At 41.9% G+C, this 15584-nt stretch overlaps 1 protein-coding gene and 1 long non-coding RNA gene across 2 annotated transcripts; one reads left to right on the forward strand and one right to left on the reverse strand.

Moving 5' to 3' along the window:
* Positions 1-1971: 1971 nt before the first annotated feature.
* LOC115191514 (uncharacterized) lies at positions 1972-2481 on the reverse strand. The gene is made up of 3 exons (XR_003877715.1): positions 2389-2481; positions 2202-2290; positions 1972-2097 (listed from the first exon to the last, which is right to left on the reverse strand). It is a non-coding gene; the product is annotated as an uncharacterized LOC115191514 (long non-coding RNA).
* A 10591-nt stretch (positions 2482-13072) lies between these two features.
* LOC115192033 (E3 ubiquitin-protein ligase TRIM39-like) lies at positions 13073-15322 on the forward strand. Its single transcript, XM_029750121.1, has 2 exons — positions 13073-13239; positions 13473-15322. Exon 2 carries the CDS (start codon positions 13475-13477, stop codon positions 15107-15109), a length of 1635 nt encoding a protein of 544 aa, XP_029605981.1. The 5' UTR covers positions 13073-13239; positions 13473-13474; the 3' UTR covers positions 15110-15322.
* Positions 15323-15584: the final 262 nt, after the last annotated feature.

Below are 15584 nucleotides of genomic sequence, written 5' to 3' on the forward strand. Positions count from 1 at the left end.
TTAATGCTAAATTGTAATTATTTCGCCTCTATGGCCTATTTATTGCCTAACTTCCCTACTCTTATACATTTGCACACACTGTACATAGATTTTTCTATTGTGTTATTGACTGTAAGTTTGTTTATGTGTAACTCGCTTTGCTTTTTCTTGGCCAGGTCGCAGTTGTAAATGAGAAAATGTTCTCAACTGACCTACCTGGTTAAATAAAGGTGAAATAAAAATTAAATAAAATCAAAAATGTATTAACATTTTTATTAAAGTAATGATGGACTGTCATTTCCCTTTGCTTATCTGAGCTGTTCTTGCCATAATATGGACTTGGTCTTTTACCAAATAGGGCTATCTTCTGTATACCACCCCTACCTTGTCACATCACAACCGGTATGCTCAAACGCATTAAGAAGTAAAGACATTTTACAAATTAACTTTTAACAAGGCATACCTGTTAATTGAAATGCATTCCAGGTGACTACCTACCTTGTCACAACACAACTGATTGGCTCAAACACATTAAGAAGGAAATAAATTACACAAATATGACCGACCGGTCTTAGGTAGCAAAATTTGAAATTGTGATTTTTACATTGGATAGAAGTAGAGATTACATAAGCTACAAAATGGTATATCATACACTGTATTTTTGAGGAACAATGGGAAAGTAATTCTGGTTTGAAAGTTGATAAACTTGTAAACTCACTTTTGAGAAAATGGCCTTTGAATGTTTTGGTACGTACTGGAGAGCTCTCCTTTGTCTACACCCATTCAGCATTGTTCACACACTCTTGAAAGCCAGCCCCACCCATCTCTTTAAGGATTCAGATGTGAGGTCATGTGCTAAAACAGTGAGTAGTGTAGTAAAGATTAAGACTAAAAGTGGTAAAAGTAGTAGCCTACAATAAGGACAAGTTCCAGGTAAACAGAAAGTGTCCAGATAAAAATATTTAATAAATATTAGATGACGCTTACCCAGACACACTTGTCTAAGAAATGCTAAAAACCCCAACCACATCTAGCCAAGTGGATGGGTCTCTACAGAAGGTGTAAATGGTACAGCCAAATGGTTACTTGCATAGTAACAATATCAGAAACAGATAGTGTCAATATAAATAAAATAATATACAGTATGTACAAGAACAATATCAATAACAATAGCAGTGGTAGATGAGGAAGTTATATGCATACAATCAGGGGTAAAGTGGCTGAGCAGCAGGATTTAAAAAAAATAGTAGCGTGTGTTAGGAGAGAGTCATTTGAATAGAAGCACTGCAGATAGTGTTGATGACTGGTCCATCCGAAACACGTATCAACCATGGAATCTATATTTGGAGAGCCTGTTTCTGTCCTCCCCTTGACTTTGGTGCAGGGCATGTGATGTCCATAGCCTCTTCATCGCAAAACTCCCTGATCTTCTCAAAAACATACGTTTGTCTAGCTGTGTCCAGTCTAGGTGGTGCTTGTACAGGCAGACCACCTATGGGAGGAAGGATGTCAGCGTTGCGCTGCAGAAACCTGGTCCCGACTGAGTCCGAACGCTCCTTGGCGACAACAACACCAGGCTCCAGAGCATTGAAGCTGTAAAACAGGAAATAACAAAAAAAATTAGAAGACGTTACAACCTTGCATAACATCAATTCACCTCCCAAGTTTAGATAAGAAGGATAACCTCATACAATGCAATGAAAATTATATTCACCTCAAGTGATGGTACTGCTCGAACTGTGGCAGCGACCTGAAGTACGGAGTCAGGTGTTGTTGCCAGCCATAGCTGTCTACCAGCACCGTACCATCTTCCAGTCCAACCAGCTGTTGGATGGTGACCCCTGTCACAGTGCTGTCCTTCACAACACTAGCAATCTCAGACAAAGTGTTCACTCTGGTCTTTCTGATGCGCTGCTTGATGAGGCTGAAACACCAGTCGGGGGCAAACTTGGTGTGGCCTGTGATCAGGAAGTGAAGGTCCAGATTGTAGTGGAGCTTGTGCATGGTCCGCCAGACACAATACCAGAGCACAAACTTGTTCTTATTTTGGCCATTGCAGTTGCGAGGAGTTAAAAACTAGATGGAACCTGGCTGCATAGGGTCAGAAGGATAGTGCACCTGCAAACAACAAAATAACATTAAGACAAGTTAATGAAAAGAAAATGTAACGTAAAACGTAATATAATTTTTTAATGCATCATTATCAAGTAAGTTTCACTTACCTACAAATGTGCAGAGCAGCAGCACTGCATACCGACACATCATCTTGGAAACTGGATGTTAATAACACAGAGCCCGGCTACACGTGCCTCTGGAAAATACAAAAATAATGTGAGATCAATAAAAGTAGAGCCAATCATGTTCGAGGTCAATTAAATAATCAAAACGTGTTGTTTATGCTTTGCATACCAAGCGTTGTCATCGATTCCTTGTAGAGACGCCACAATGCTGCTTTGTCACATGGGATGGCAGCAGCTTTCCACCAAAGGGTTTGTGTCCTGGGTGGCATCCTGGTAATACTATTGCATTATCGTCTACGTAGTTGTTGATGAAGTTCACAATTCGCTGCAAGTCCTCATGCTTCAGGTGTAACCTGTTCTTGCTTGGGCCAGCTCTCTTTTTGATGGGAGGCATTAGACCATTCTCAATGTATGACTGGAGGAGGAGAGTCAGGCGTGTTCTGCTGATGCTGAAAGACAATTCCAGATACAAATATTTTGGCATTATTATACAATAGATAGCCGTAATCACTGTCAGACACACCTGGCTAACTCGATGGGTCATGTAATCATTTGGCGAAGTGGAGTCTGTTGTTAGACATGCTAGCTAAACAATGAACCATAATCCTAATCCATAGAGTACTAGCAATACAAACCGATTGTCATAGCTAGCTAACCGTCAGCTTTAAGGAGCCTTTGTTCATACTAGGAGCTAGCTAGCTAAACAAAGAACCATAATCCCAATCCATAGAGTACTAGCTATACAAACCAATTGTCATAGCTAGCTAAAGTTAACCAAATAGGTTCAATGTTAGCTAGTTAGCTAGCTAACATTAGGCTATAACTAGCAGAAACGTGTAAGATCTGTAACTGTAGCTAGACTCTTACCCATATACATGGATGAATGCTTCACGGCAGACTGCAACCCCGTTCATTATATAAGATGTCCTGTGTCGTTTCCGTTTTGTATGTACAGCTTGCTTGGCCCGTTGTTGTGTCAAGTCACTCTGGTTCACATTGACCGTGTGCAATGCCATAAGAATCATCTTAAGCTTTAGCCCCCACCCAAACTATGACCATTTTACTCGCCCTAGCAGAGCTGGCTAGGCTGTTTTCATGTTATCCAGAGCGTTGGGGACTGTAACTGTGCTCCTGGCAACAATTTAATTACGCTTTTTTGCTGACGTTTACTGACACCAGCCATATTCAACTGGTGTTGAGTGTTCGTAAATTCATCAGTTATCCTGCGCTCTGGTACACTCAGACGAGAGTGCTCTGAAACAGTTGTTGCAGTGACGTTCTATTGAAATGGATACTTGCATACTGGAGTCTTCTGTTAAGTTTTAATACTGATACATAAAAAAGCAGTGTTAGACAGGATTACTCTACACATACTGACCAGCTCAATTAGACAGAATTGTGCTATATGGCAGGTCAATCCAAACTCTCGGCATATCCAGCACACTCATTATCTCAGCCAATCATGGCTAGTGGGAAGGTTGCTATTTAACAATTTTATTCGTATTTACAGATGGCATACAAGTTTGTTATTAAGGCACATGAAAGTTCACATGTTCGAGAAGGCATTTGATTAGTGTAATGTTAGCTAGCTACATAGTTGTCTTTGTATCAAAGATAAAGGTAAACGCAGCCACTGCTAGCTAGCCAACTCTACCAGCTAGCATTACTGTATCATTTTTAGTCAATACATTTTTTGCAACGTAAGCTTAACTTTCTGAACTTTTGAGTTGTGTAGTCCACTTGTGTAGCTAGCAGGACTGTCTTTGTGTTAGCTAGCCAACGTTTAATTACTTCTGCGTTATGAAAGGAACTAGACACGGACACGAATGATCCATTGGTAGTTTGTTGTAACCAAGTATTGGTGCTAACCGTGTGTTATTGGATGCTAGCATGCTAGTTTGCTACGGCGTCATAGGATACGGTGCACTGGGTGGGTTTCACCCAAGTTATCTAGCTGAATAAACTAAGTTTGAGCCTATTCCTGGAAACATTGAACCACTGTAGTTTACATCGATTATAATTTCTAAAGTGAAAGTTGGGAAAGTTATATTTGAGTGTTTCAGTGAATGGTTAGTGAGGGAGGCCCTGCTCTTTCGCTTCCCCAGTGGTTTAGTTAATTTTCATTCCAATCTCCTTTGCATTAGCGTAGCCTCTCCTGAAGCCTGTCAACTATGTGTCTGTCTATCCCTGCTCTCTACTCTCTGCACAGGCCACAAAAACGCTTCACACCGCATGGCCGCTGCCACTCTAACCTGGTGGTCCGAGCGCGCACGACCCACATGGAGTTCCAGGTCTCCGGCAGCCTCTGGAACTGCCGGTCTGCGGCCAACAAGGTAGAGTTCATCTCAGCCTATGCTGAGCCTATCCAGTCCCTCGACTTCTTGGCGCTGACGGAAACATGGATTACCACAGAAAACACTGCTACTCCTACTGCTCTCTCCTCGTCTGACCACGTGTTCTCGCATACCCCGAGAGCATCTGGTCAGCGGGGTGGTGGCACTGGAATCCTCATCTCTCCCAAGTGGACATTCTCTCTTTCTCCCCTGACCCATCTGTCTATCTCCTCCTTTGAATTCCATGATGTCACAGTCACTAGCCCATTGAAGCTTAACATCCTTATCATTTATCGCCCTCCAGGTTCCTTTGGAGAGTTCATCAATGAGCTTGACACCTTGATAAGTTCCTTTCCTGAGGATGGCTCACCCCTCACAATTCTGGGTGACTTTAACCTCCCTACGTCTACCTTTGACTCATTTCTCTCTGCCTCCTTCTTTCCACTCCTCTCCTCTTTTGACCTCACCCTCTCACCGTCCCCCCCTACTCACAAGGCAGGCAATACGCTTGACCTCATCTTTACTAGATGCTGTTCTTCTACTAATCTCACTGCAACTCCCCTCCAAGTCTCCGACCACTACCTTGTATCCTTTTCTCTCTCGCTCTCCTCCAACACTACTCACTCTGCCCCTACTCAGATGGTATTGCGCCGTCGCAACCTTCGCTCTCGCTCTCCTGCTACTCTCTCCTCTTCCATCCTATCATCTCTTCCCTCTGCTCAATCCTTCTCCAACCAATCTCCTGATTCTGCCTCCTCAACCCTCCTCTCCTCCCTTTCTGCATCCTTTGACTCTCTATGTCCCTTATCCTCCCGGCCAGCTCGGTCCTCCCCTCCTACTCCGTGGCTTGACGACTCATTGCGAGCTCACAGAACAGGCAGCCAAGCGGAAATGGAGGAAAACTAGCCTCCCTGCGGACCTGGCATCTTTTCACTCCCTCCTCTCCACATTTTCTTCCTCTGTTTCTGCTGCTAAAGCCACTTTCTACCACTCTAAATTCCAAGCATCTGCCTCTAACCCTAGGAAGCTCTTTGCCACCTTCTCCTCCCTCCTGAATCCCCCTCCCCCTCCCTCCTCCCTCTCTGCGGATGACTTCGTCAACCATTTTGAAAAGAAGGTTGACGACATCCGATCCTCGTTTGTTAAGTCAAACGACATCACTGGTCCTGCTCACTTTGCCCTACCCTATGCTTTGACCTCTTTCTCCTCTCTCTCTCCAGATGAAATCTTGCAACTTGTGACGGCCGGCCGCCCAACAACCTGCCCGCTTGACCCTATTCCCTACTCTCTTCTCCAGACCATTTCCGGAGACCTTCTCCCTTACCTCACCTCGCTCATCAACTCATCCTTGACCGCTGGCTATGTCCCTTCCGTCTTCAAGAGAGCGAGAGTTGCACCCCTTCTCAAAAAACCTACACTCGATCCCTCCGATGTCAAAAACTACAGACCAGTATCCCTTCTTTCTTTTCTCTCCAAAACTCTTGAGCGTGCCATCCTTGGCCAGCGATCTTGCTATCTCTCTCAGAATGACCTTCTTGATCCAAATCAGTCAGGTTTCAAGACTGGTCATTCAACTGAGACTGCTCTTCTCTGTGTCACGGAGGCTCTCCGCACTGCTAAAGCTAACTCTCTCTCCTCTGCTCTCCTCCTTCTAGACCTATCTGCTGCCTTTGATACTGTGAACCATCAGATCCTCCTCTCCACCCTCTCTGAGTTGGGCATCTCCGGCGCTGCTCACTCTTGGATTGCGTCCTACCTGACAGGTCGCTCCTACCAGGTGGCGTGGCGAGAATCCATCTCCGCACCACGTGCTCTCACCACTGGTGTCCCCCAGGGCTTAGTTCTAGGCCCTCTCCTATTCTCGCTATACACCAAGTCACTTGGCTCTGTCATATCCTCACATGGTCTCTCCTATCATTGCTATGCAGACGACACACAATTAATCTTCTCCTTTCCCCCTTCTGATAACCAGGTGGCGAATCGCATCTCTGCATGTCTGGCAGACATATCAGTGTGGATGACGTATCACCACCTCAAGCTGAACCTCGGCAAGATGGAGCTGCTCTTCCTCCCGGGGAAGGACTGCCCGTTCCATGATCTCGCCATCACGCTTGACAACTCCATTGTGTCCTCCTCCCAGAGTGCTAAGAGCCTTGGCGTAACCCTGGACAACACCCTGTCGTTCTCCGCTAACATCAAGGTGGTGACCCGATCCTGTAGGTTCATGCTCTACAACATTCGCAGAGTACGACCCTGCCTTACACAGGAAGCGGCGCAAGTCCTAATCCAGGCACTTGTCATCTCTCGTCTGGATTACTGCAACTCGCTGTTGGCGGGGCTCCCTGCCTGTGCCATTAAACCCCTACAACTCATCCAGAACGCCGCAGCCCGTCTGGTGTTCAACCTTCCCAAGTTCTCTCACGTCACCCCGCTCCTCCGCACACTCCACTGGCTTCCAGTTGAAGCTCGCATCTGCTACAAGACCATGGTGCTTGCCTACGGAGCTGTGAGGGGAACGGCACCTCCGTACCTTCAGGCTCTGATCAGTCCCTACACCCAAAGAAGGGCACTGCATTCATCCACCTCTGGCCTGCTCGCCTCCCTACCTCTGCGGAAGCACAGTTCCCGCTCAGCCCAGTCAAAACTGTTCGCTGCTCTGGCACCCCAAAGGTGGAACAAGCTCCCTCACGACGCCAGGACAGCAGAGTCAATCACCACCTTCTGGAGACACCTGAAACCCCACCTCCATAAGGAATACCTGGGATAGGATAAAGTAATCCTTTTAACCCCCCCCCCCCAAAAAAAAGATATAGATGTACTATTGTAAAGTGGTTGTTCCACTGGATATCATAAGGTGAAAGCACCAATTTGTAAGTCGCTCTGGAAAAGAGCGTCTGCTAAATGACGTAAATGTAAATGTTGATAAAAATGTAAATGTATGTTCAAACGGCTCTCTTGTGAACTAGTGACCCTTTGACATAAACCTAGTTTCCAGAAGCGGGTCACAAATTAACTTTAAAAACAAGGTACACCTGTTAATTGAAATGCATTCCAGGTGACTACCTTATGAAGCTGGTTAAGAAAATGCCAAGAGTGTGCAAAGCTGTCATCAAGGCAAAGGTTGGCTACTTTGAAGAATCTCAAATATAAAATGTTTTCATTTGTTTAACACTTTTTTGGTTACTACATGATTCCATATGTTATTGCATAGTTTTGATGTCTTCAATATTATTCTACAATGTAGAAAATAGTCAAAAAAAGAAAAACCCTTGAATGAGTATGTGTGTCCAAACTTTTGACTGGTACTGTATGTGTAGAGAAGGCCCATGGAGTTGGTGGAAGAATCCTATAATTCATGGCCACTTGCTCAGCTGGGCCAGGGGAGATTTAATTAGGTCAGGTGGAAATGTCCGACAGATTTCAATTCATTAAAAGGAGGAAAATCGCCATCGCCCGATCTCGCTGCTTTCTCTTCCTTAACTCCATCTAATCCAGAAGTTCTGTGCGTCCATGATTCCACGTAAATACACCAAATCTGGTACCTTTTCATCTAAACTATCTATTGCGATCGGGAGAGCGGTCCATCAGTTATTGTTTATCGTTATTACCGCAGAGCGCGGCTTGGAGCGCACGCTTCAAACCTATTGTAAATGGTCAGTGATCACGGCCCTACAGATCATCACAGGCCAATCATGCCATCGATATATGGTTAATATGTAATGAAGTTACATGTACATATGAAGACAAACTTGAAAGGGTGAAATATGAAACGTCATTGTTTGCTGAACTGATCAATTCTGATATCAAACTAATGGGATTATAGATTGAATAACCGATCACTGATTGAATTATTTGTGATATTCTTGTCATGATTATGATAAATAGTTAAGAGCCTAAATGACTCAAGGATGATTCCTATTGACTTCTTATTGAACTGAATTGCTGAATTACCTAATTATGTTAATAATGAATGATTATGATTTGATCTTTGTGATTATGAATTTGATTGGATACGTTATTCTGTTTCCTTTGTTACTACCCAGTAAATATATCACTTTATGGTTAAAGGAATTCCTGCCTCAGTCTCATCCATTCCTCTGTCACCTGACCCGTGACCACCTGTTCACCTTCACTGTGAGTCATCCTACCTGTCCAACTACCCACGCAGATTCCACTAATCTTTCAGTATGTTTGTCATATTTCTGCTGTTGGGAAGAGAATAGGGTGTTATGCAGAAAAATATGTAGTAGGGCAAGGCTGTGTACTGTGTGTTTGTGCGCATGGAAGTCAGTGATTGATGTTTACTATAGGTGAAAACCTCTTAGATGCAAAGTCCCCTATTTAGGGGACCTCCATGGTACTGATACCGGTTCCAACTGACATTATCGCTTATAATTCGAACTGACCTGGTTCCCACGGACACAGTAGTCCCTCCTCCTACTATTTAATTCGCTCTTCCAACTGTCCATCAACTCCTGGCTGAACCCTACTTCACAGCCACTGACAAAGCTATCCTTACGTCATAGAGCAGCAGGAGAGTGGTTTCATCACTGTACCAAATTCAGAGATCGATTTATAGTCATTAAACTAAAATAATGAATATATTTTAAACAAAAAACACTTTCTGTTTGTCATAGACAGACAAGATGAATATGAGATGAGAGAGACATTTAGATAATATGCACATTTTCTCTAACACTAAACATACAAATGTGTATTTTACAGTTATAAGGAAGGTGAACTATTGTATTTAGTTGTTTTATAATTGGATTATACTACTATTTAGAAAGCATATAAGTCATTTCAAGCCTTATTCATACAGTTTTGTTGAATAGGAAATAAATCATAAAATATTTCATTTTTTCATATTTGTACTTTTGCGCTTGAGGTTGTGTCCTCAAAACTGACTACACCTCAGCAATTTATAACTATTATTACAAGAAAGGTGAGATTTTAAACTTTCTTGGAGTATGCAGCATTACTAGTTATTGTTTACAGCCCTCTCATAATAAATAATTACTTTAGAAAATTAAGTAGATTACATTTTCGATTACATTTGGTTACATGTAACTGGTTAATGAGGCAATACAAATGTGATGTAAATAAAATGAAAGAGCATTTACTTGACTAAAATGGCCAACTGTTTTTGTGATTTTGACAATAACTAGACTAAATCATGTTTGAATAAAAATTGTTTACATATCCTTTCAATTAAATGAAGTTGAACCAACATGGAATAGACGTTGAATTGATTTCTGTGCCCAGTGGGTAACACTTAATAATATTTTTGTCAAAATTACTAATACTAGACAAATTCTAAAAAAGAGTGCCAAAATTAAAAGTGCAATATTGGCACTATTTCATATAACTGTTGACATATAATTTTCTCCTAAACATCCACTGTGATGCAGACACCATTCAAATGTGTGCAGACTCATTACAACTTCAGCTTTAAGCACGAAGTGATTTCCTACATCTGTGACCAAGAAAATGTGATCTTATTTCAATTCGATTAAATTATTTAGTATTTTTTCAGGTTGAGAGCTCTAAATCCAGCTGAAAATATCCCAGAGAGATGAATCAGTGACATGGCGTGAGATGGGGAGAGCAGGGAGAGCAGTGAGATGGCGTTTTCTGGCACCGTAAGACACGGGACCCTATGACATACACAGAGTGCATTGTACACCAAATATAAGTCGGAACCAGTCCAGAACCACTTAAAGTTCCCCATATTGGGGACTTAACAACTAAGAGGATGTCTTAGAGGTTTAACATCTAAACCTGTTATATTAAATGAAGTGCCCTTTAATGTGAACCACATGGAAAATAAATCTAATTTCCTCTATCCTGTTTATAGGACTTCTAGGAAGATTTTAACCCACATAACTCCAACATGTTTATACGTTTTCACCATCATTGTAAAGCCGTAGTTATTTTGTTGCTTTGATAAAGTCATTTTCTCAAGATTATTCTTTAGTTAAAGTGATTACTTCATTTACATTTCCCTAATTTTAAGGTCAACCCTATTACGTGAACTGAACTCTCATTTTATTATGGTGCAACTATTGCTTTTCAAAAGAAACATATTGAACATTTAATAGTCAAATTATAGTGTAAGAGCAGGTGAGCTGGTTCTACTCTTTTTGGCAATTTTCTGGTGTTTTGTAGTGAAAACTGAGCACATCGAGCATAACACTAACCCTATTAGATAGGCACATTTTGTTATTAACAATTTCCCAAAAATTAAGCTAGCATTCAATTGCCACTCCCTGTTACACAGAACAAGCTTTCCTTCCCCCTGTCACAAAGGGATTTATGGCTGATTCAAGATTAAATCATCAACCTTGTTACTATCAACCATGTTACTTTCATTGGCCCATAATTGACAGCTACTATAGTCTTTCTTTCTCTCTCTTGAGATGGGAAAACATGTTTTATGAAGTTGACGTTAAACAGAACATGTACTCTTTAAGACAAAGTTAAAATTAGGTGAACTAAATAAACTGCCGGATAAATAAATAAATTACACTACCCAAAAGGCCTCGTTTTTGTTTTTTTGGGAGGGTGCCCTTTTTTCACTTTGAGCTCCTGCCCCCTCAACTGGTAGTTGGTATACGCTAAAGTGAGTATGTGTAAAGACACAATCTAGGATATAATTGATAAATCTACCTAGACTGACACTATTTGTTCATCCCCATGTGGAATTTGAATTCTGTTGTTAATGTTGTCGGAAACCTTCCATACATCTGCAATGAGTACTTTTTTAATTACCTCTACTGGATCGGGCTCCCTAAATCGGGATCGTTGTTGCTCAATATGCGATAATGTGACTTGAAGGAAGTTGTAAACAACAGCCAACTTCCCAGGACATAGACATGTCTTATATTGGCAGAAATCTTAAACTATTGTTAATCTAACTGCAGTGTCCAATTTATAGTAGCTATTACAGAGAAATATAGGAACAGTTTGACCCCACTGCTGTCTCTGGCTCCACACCCACCCCGCCCGGCCATCTAGATGTGTGAAGGTTAGTGTCTTTTCTGTAGGGAAGCTAATGATCCATTATGTATGACATTCCTGGGAGTACTGTACACTTTAATTTTGTATTATCATAGCATTTTTGTATGTTCTCTGTAGTTGTGTACTTGAAAATGTATCAATTTACCAATTAGGCACATTTGGGCAAACTCGTGAAGGACACCTGGCAGACTTGATCAAAAATATTGTGTAGTGATATAATTCTTCAATAGATCAGTCTGAAACGTTCTACACACACTGCTGCCATCTTGTGGACAACATCTAAATTACACCTAGAATCTACACTGTTTGACCTTTCCCTTGCATTTCAAAGATGATGTAAAAAAAAGAATTACGTTGTTGACCAGTTTATAATAGGAATAAGGCACCTCAGAAGTTGGTGGTATATGGCCAATATACTACGGTTAAGGGCTATGTCCTAAGAACAGCCCTTAGCTGTGGTATAGTGACCATATTGACCATATACCACACCTCCTCGGCCTTATTGCTTAATAAGGGCGAGTTATCTTTTCTCTTGCGACATATTCTTAAACTCGCAATAATTATTATATTGATGGTATTCCTATATTATTCATATATTCCTTCTTAATTTGCTCGATAACATTATGGAAAAAGGGTTTAATGGAAAATGTGTCAAATCCCCTCTTCCTTTTTGGGCTAGTTTTCAGGCCTCGTGGGTGGGTTTTCATTGGTTTTTGGGCTAGAAATGTAAGCTAGACCTGGCAACCCTGGTGGCTCCTCCTGCAGGCAGAAGCTACGGTTACTGTAGTGTAGTAATGGCTCCCTTTTGAGTTGCATGTGTCATCTCACAGTCAAGAACAGGGAAGGCTTCAATTCGATTGTTTGTTAGTAGGCCTAAGAGGCAGATGTATGCAGCAGAATTTCAAACCACAGTTAATGACTAGTTTCAACAGCATAGCTAACAAGCTAGCTAGCTAACTAGCTGATTTACATCATCTACCTACATTCACTATGATAGCTGATAGCCCACCCCTCTTTGCCCTCTCTTTGAGCAGTAAACTATAAGCTTGCTTATATTTTGCAGAAAATAAAGCCCTATGCTAAACAAATAAATGTTGAAAATTGGCTACAGGAACATTAGATAATTAGCTATGAAGGTAAGAAATGTACATTGCTACTATAATATATTTGTTCATCCTCTTGTGGAATTAGAATTCTGTTGTTGATGTCTTTGGAAAACCTTCCATACCTCTGCAATTAGCCTTTGTTTAACATCCCTAAATCACACTTCATTCATAATTCATAGTTATATATTTCATAAGTTATATTAATTATTAATACATCTCTTCCAAGATTAGTGAAAATGGAAACAGTCCGGTTTATTAAACTATTCTCTCCTTGTTTGATTTGAAATGGTCAAACATTGTATGAATGAATGAAGAGAATGAAGAGAGAGATCAGCCGGGCAAAGGGTTAATTTTGTTCCAGACCACATGCTGTACATAGAAGTACTGGGTGGGGAGGAGCATGTCAGCTAAAGTTGATAGATGTATTGGACTGTACGTGGCGCACATGAGCAAACTATGTCAAACTCTTTAGAAATGTGTCTTTATTTTTTTGATAATACTGTTTAAACTACAGACAAAATCAGAGAACGTACCCACACCCTCACAAGCACACACAAAGAGGTGAGTTGAGATTTACAAGTACCGATTATTTTAACTGTAACTCATTCTTTAACAGTAACTCATTCTACTGTAGTTTCCTGTTTTTTATCTACAGTACCTATGTTTACCTCACTTTGGTAATTTAGCAAGTTTATACTGACTTTTATCACAACTTTATTCAAGCTGATGGCACAAAACTATCGAGAGCTGACTCATTCCAGGAAATGATTTACAGTTTCAATTTCTCTGTCTAGATATGACTTCCTCCAGCAGTCTCCTGTCTGAAGAGCAGTTCCTGTGCTCTATCTGCCTGGATGTGTTCACTGAGCCAGTATCCACTTCATGTGGACACAACTTCTGCATTGCCTGTGTCACAAAGTACTGGGATAGCAATGACCTGTGTCAATGTCCACTGTGTAAGGAGACATTCTACACACGACCAGAGCTTCGTGTCAACACAACGTTCAGAGAGGTTGTAGATAATTTTAAAAGGATGACAGACGAAGGTAAAGATGATTGCACTGCCAATCCCGGAAAAGTGACCTGTGATGTCTGCACTGGGACAAAGCTCAAGGCCCTGAAGTCCTGCCTGGTGTGTCTGGCCTCTTACTGTGAGACTCACCTGGAGCCTCATCAGATAGCCCCACCCTTAAAGAGACACAAACTGATTGACCCCGTGGAGAACCTGGAAGACAGGATCTGTAAGAAGCATGACAGAGTCCTGGAGCTGTTCTGTAGGACTGACCAGACGTGTGTGTGTCAGTTCTGCACTGAGGCAGACCACAAGACTCATGACACTGTCCCTATAGATGAAGAGTGTGGAGAGAGGAAGGCTCAGCTGGGGAAAACTGAGGCAGAGTTGCAGCAGATGATCCAAGAGCGACTGCAGAAGCTAAAGGAGATCAAACACTCAGTAGAGCTCAGCAAGAGAGATGCAAAGAGAGAGATAGCAGACAGCATGCAGGTATTCACTGCTCTGGTTCGATCCATTGAGAAAAGCCAGGTTGAGGTCATTGAGGTGATTGAGAAGAAGCAGAAAGCAGCAGAGAGGAAGGCTGAAGGGCTCATTAAAGAGCTGGAGCATGAAATCACTGAGCTGAAGAGGAGAAGCACTGAGCTGGAGCAGCTCTCTCACACCGAGGACCACCTCCAACTTCTCCAGAGCTTCACTTCTCTAGTGTGCACCCCTCCATCCACCAAGGACTGGTCTGAGATCAGTGTTCACAGTGATCTGTGTGTAGGGACTGTGAGGACAGCTGTGTCTCAGCTGGAGGAAATGCTGAATAAAGAGATGGAGAAGCTGTTGCCTGAAGTCAAACTGAAGCGCATTCAGCAGTATGCAGTGGATGTGACTCTGGACCCTGACACAGCACATCCCAATCTCATCCTGTCTGAGGATGGGAAACAAGTGAGATGTGGAGAAACACTACGGAATCTACCTGACAATCCAAAAAGGTTTGATCGTTTTGCCATTGTCCTTGGAAAGGATTGCTTCTCCTCAGGGAGATTTTACTATGAGGTGACGGTTAAGGGGAAGACTAAGTGGACTTTAGGAGTGGCCAGAGAGTCCATAGACAGGAAGAGGAATATCTCACTGAGCCCTGAGGATGGACTCTGGACTGTGTTGCTAAGGGATGGAAATGTGTACAAAGCCGGTACCTACCCCCCTTTCCTCCTGTCCCTGAAAGAGAAGCCCCAGAAGGTGGGGGTGTTTGTGGACTATGTGGAGGGTCAGGTCTCTTTTTATGATGTGGAGGCCAGGTCTTATATCTACTCTTTCACTGGATGCACCTTTACTGAGAAACTATATCCATTACTCAGCCCCTGCAATAATGCTGGTGGTAAAAACCTAGCCCCTCTCATCATCTCTCCTGTCAACCACACAGACTGATTAAACAATGGAGGTTTCCAAAACAAGTCATTTACAATTTATATCTACAAATCATTACATGTATAAATATATTTACAAATATATTTAGTCAGGTTGACATGTCATATGATTAGAATGTCCATGAAAGTCCTCTGAAATTGCATTATCAAATTAAAATGGAAACTGTGTACATCTTAATATAAATAATAAATAATTGCATTTGCTGAAAATTAATATTATCACCTGGAATGACCTTAAATAATAAGTAATTGAAAATACTTTTTATTTTTTATTATTCATATCCTTTATCTCTAATGCTGAACTGCCCTTGAGCAAGGCAGTTAACCCCCAACAACAACTGCTCCCCGGGCTCCGATGAAGTGGACATCGATTAAGGCAGCCCCCAACACCTCTCTGATTCAAAGGGGTTGTGTTAAATGAGGGAGACACATTTCGGTTGAATGCATTCAGTTGTGCAACTGACTAGGTATCCCCT

This window comes from Salmo trutta, chromosome 4 (genome assembly GCF_901001165.1).
Source record: "Salmo trutta chromosome 4, fSalTru1.1, whole genome shotgun sequence".
NCBI lineage: Eukaryota > Metazoa > Chordata > Actinopteri > Salmoniformes > Salmonidae > Salmo > Salmo trutta.

What these genes read in the sequence shown, in the direction of transcription:
- LOC115192033 (XM_029750121.1), top strand. Translation starts at nt 13,475, where the DNA reads ATGACTTCCTCCAGCAGTCTCCTGTCTGAAGAGCAGTTCCTGTGCTCT.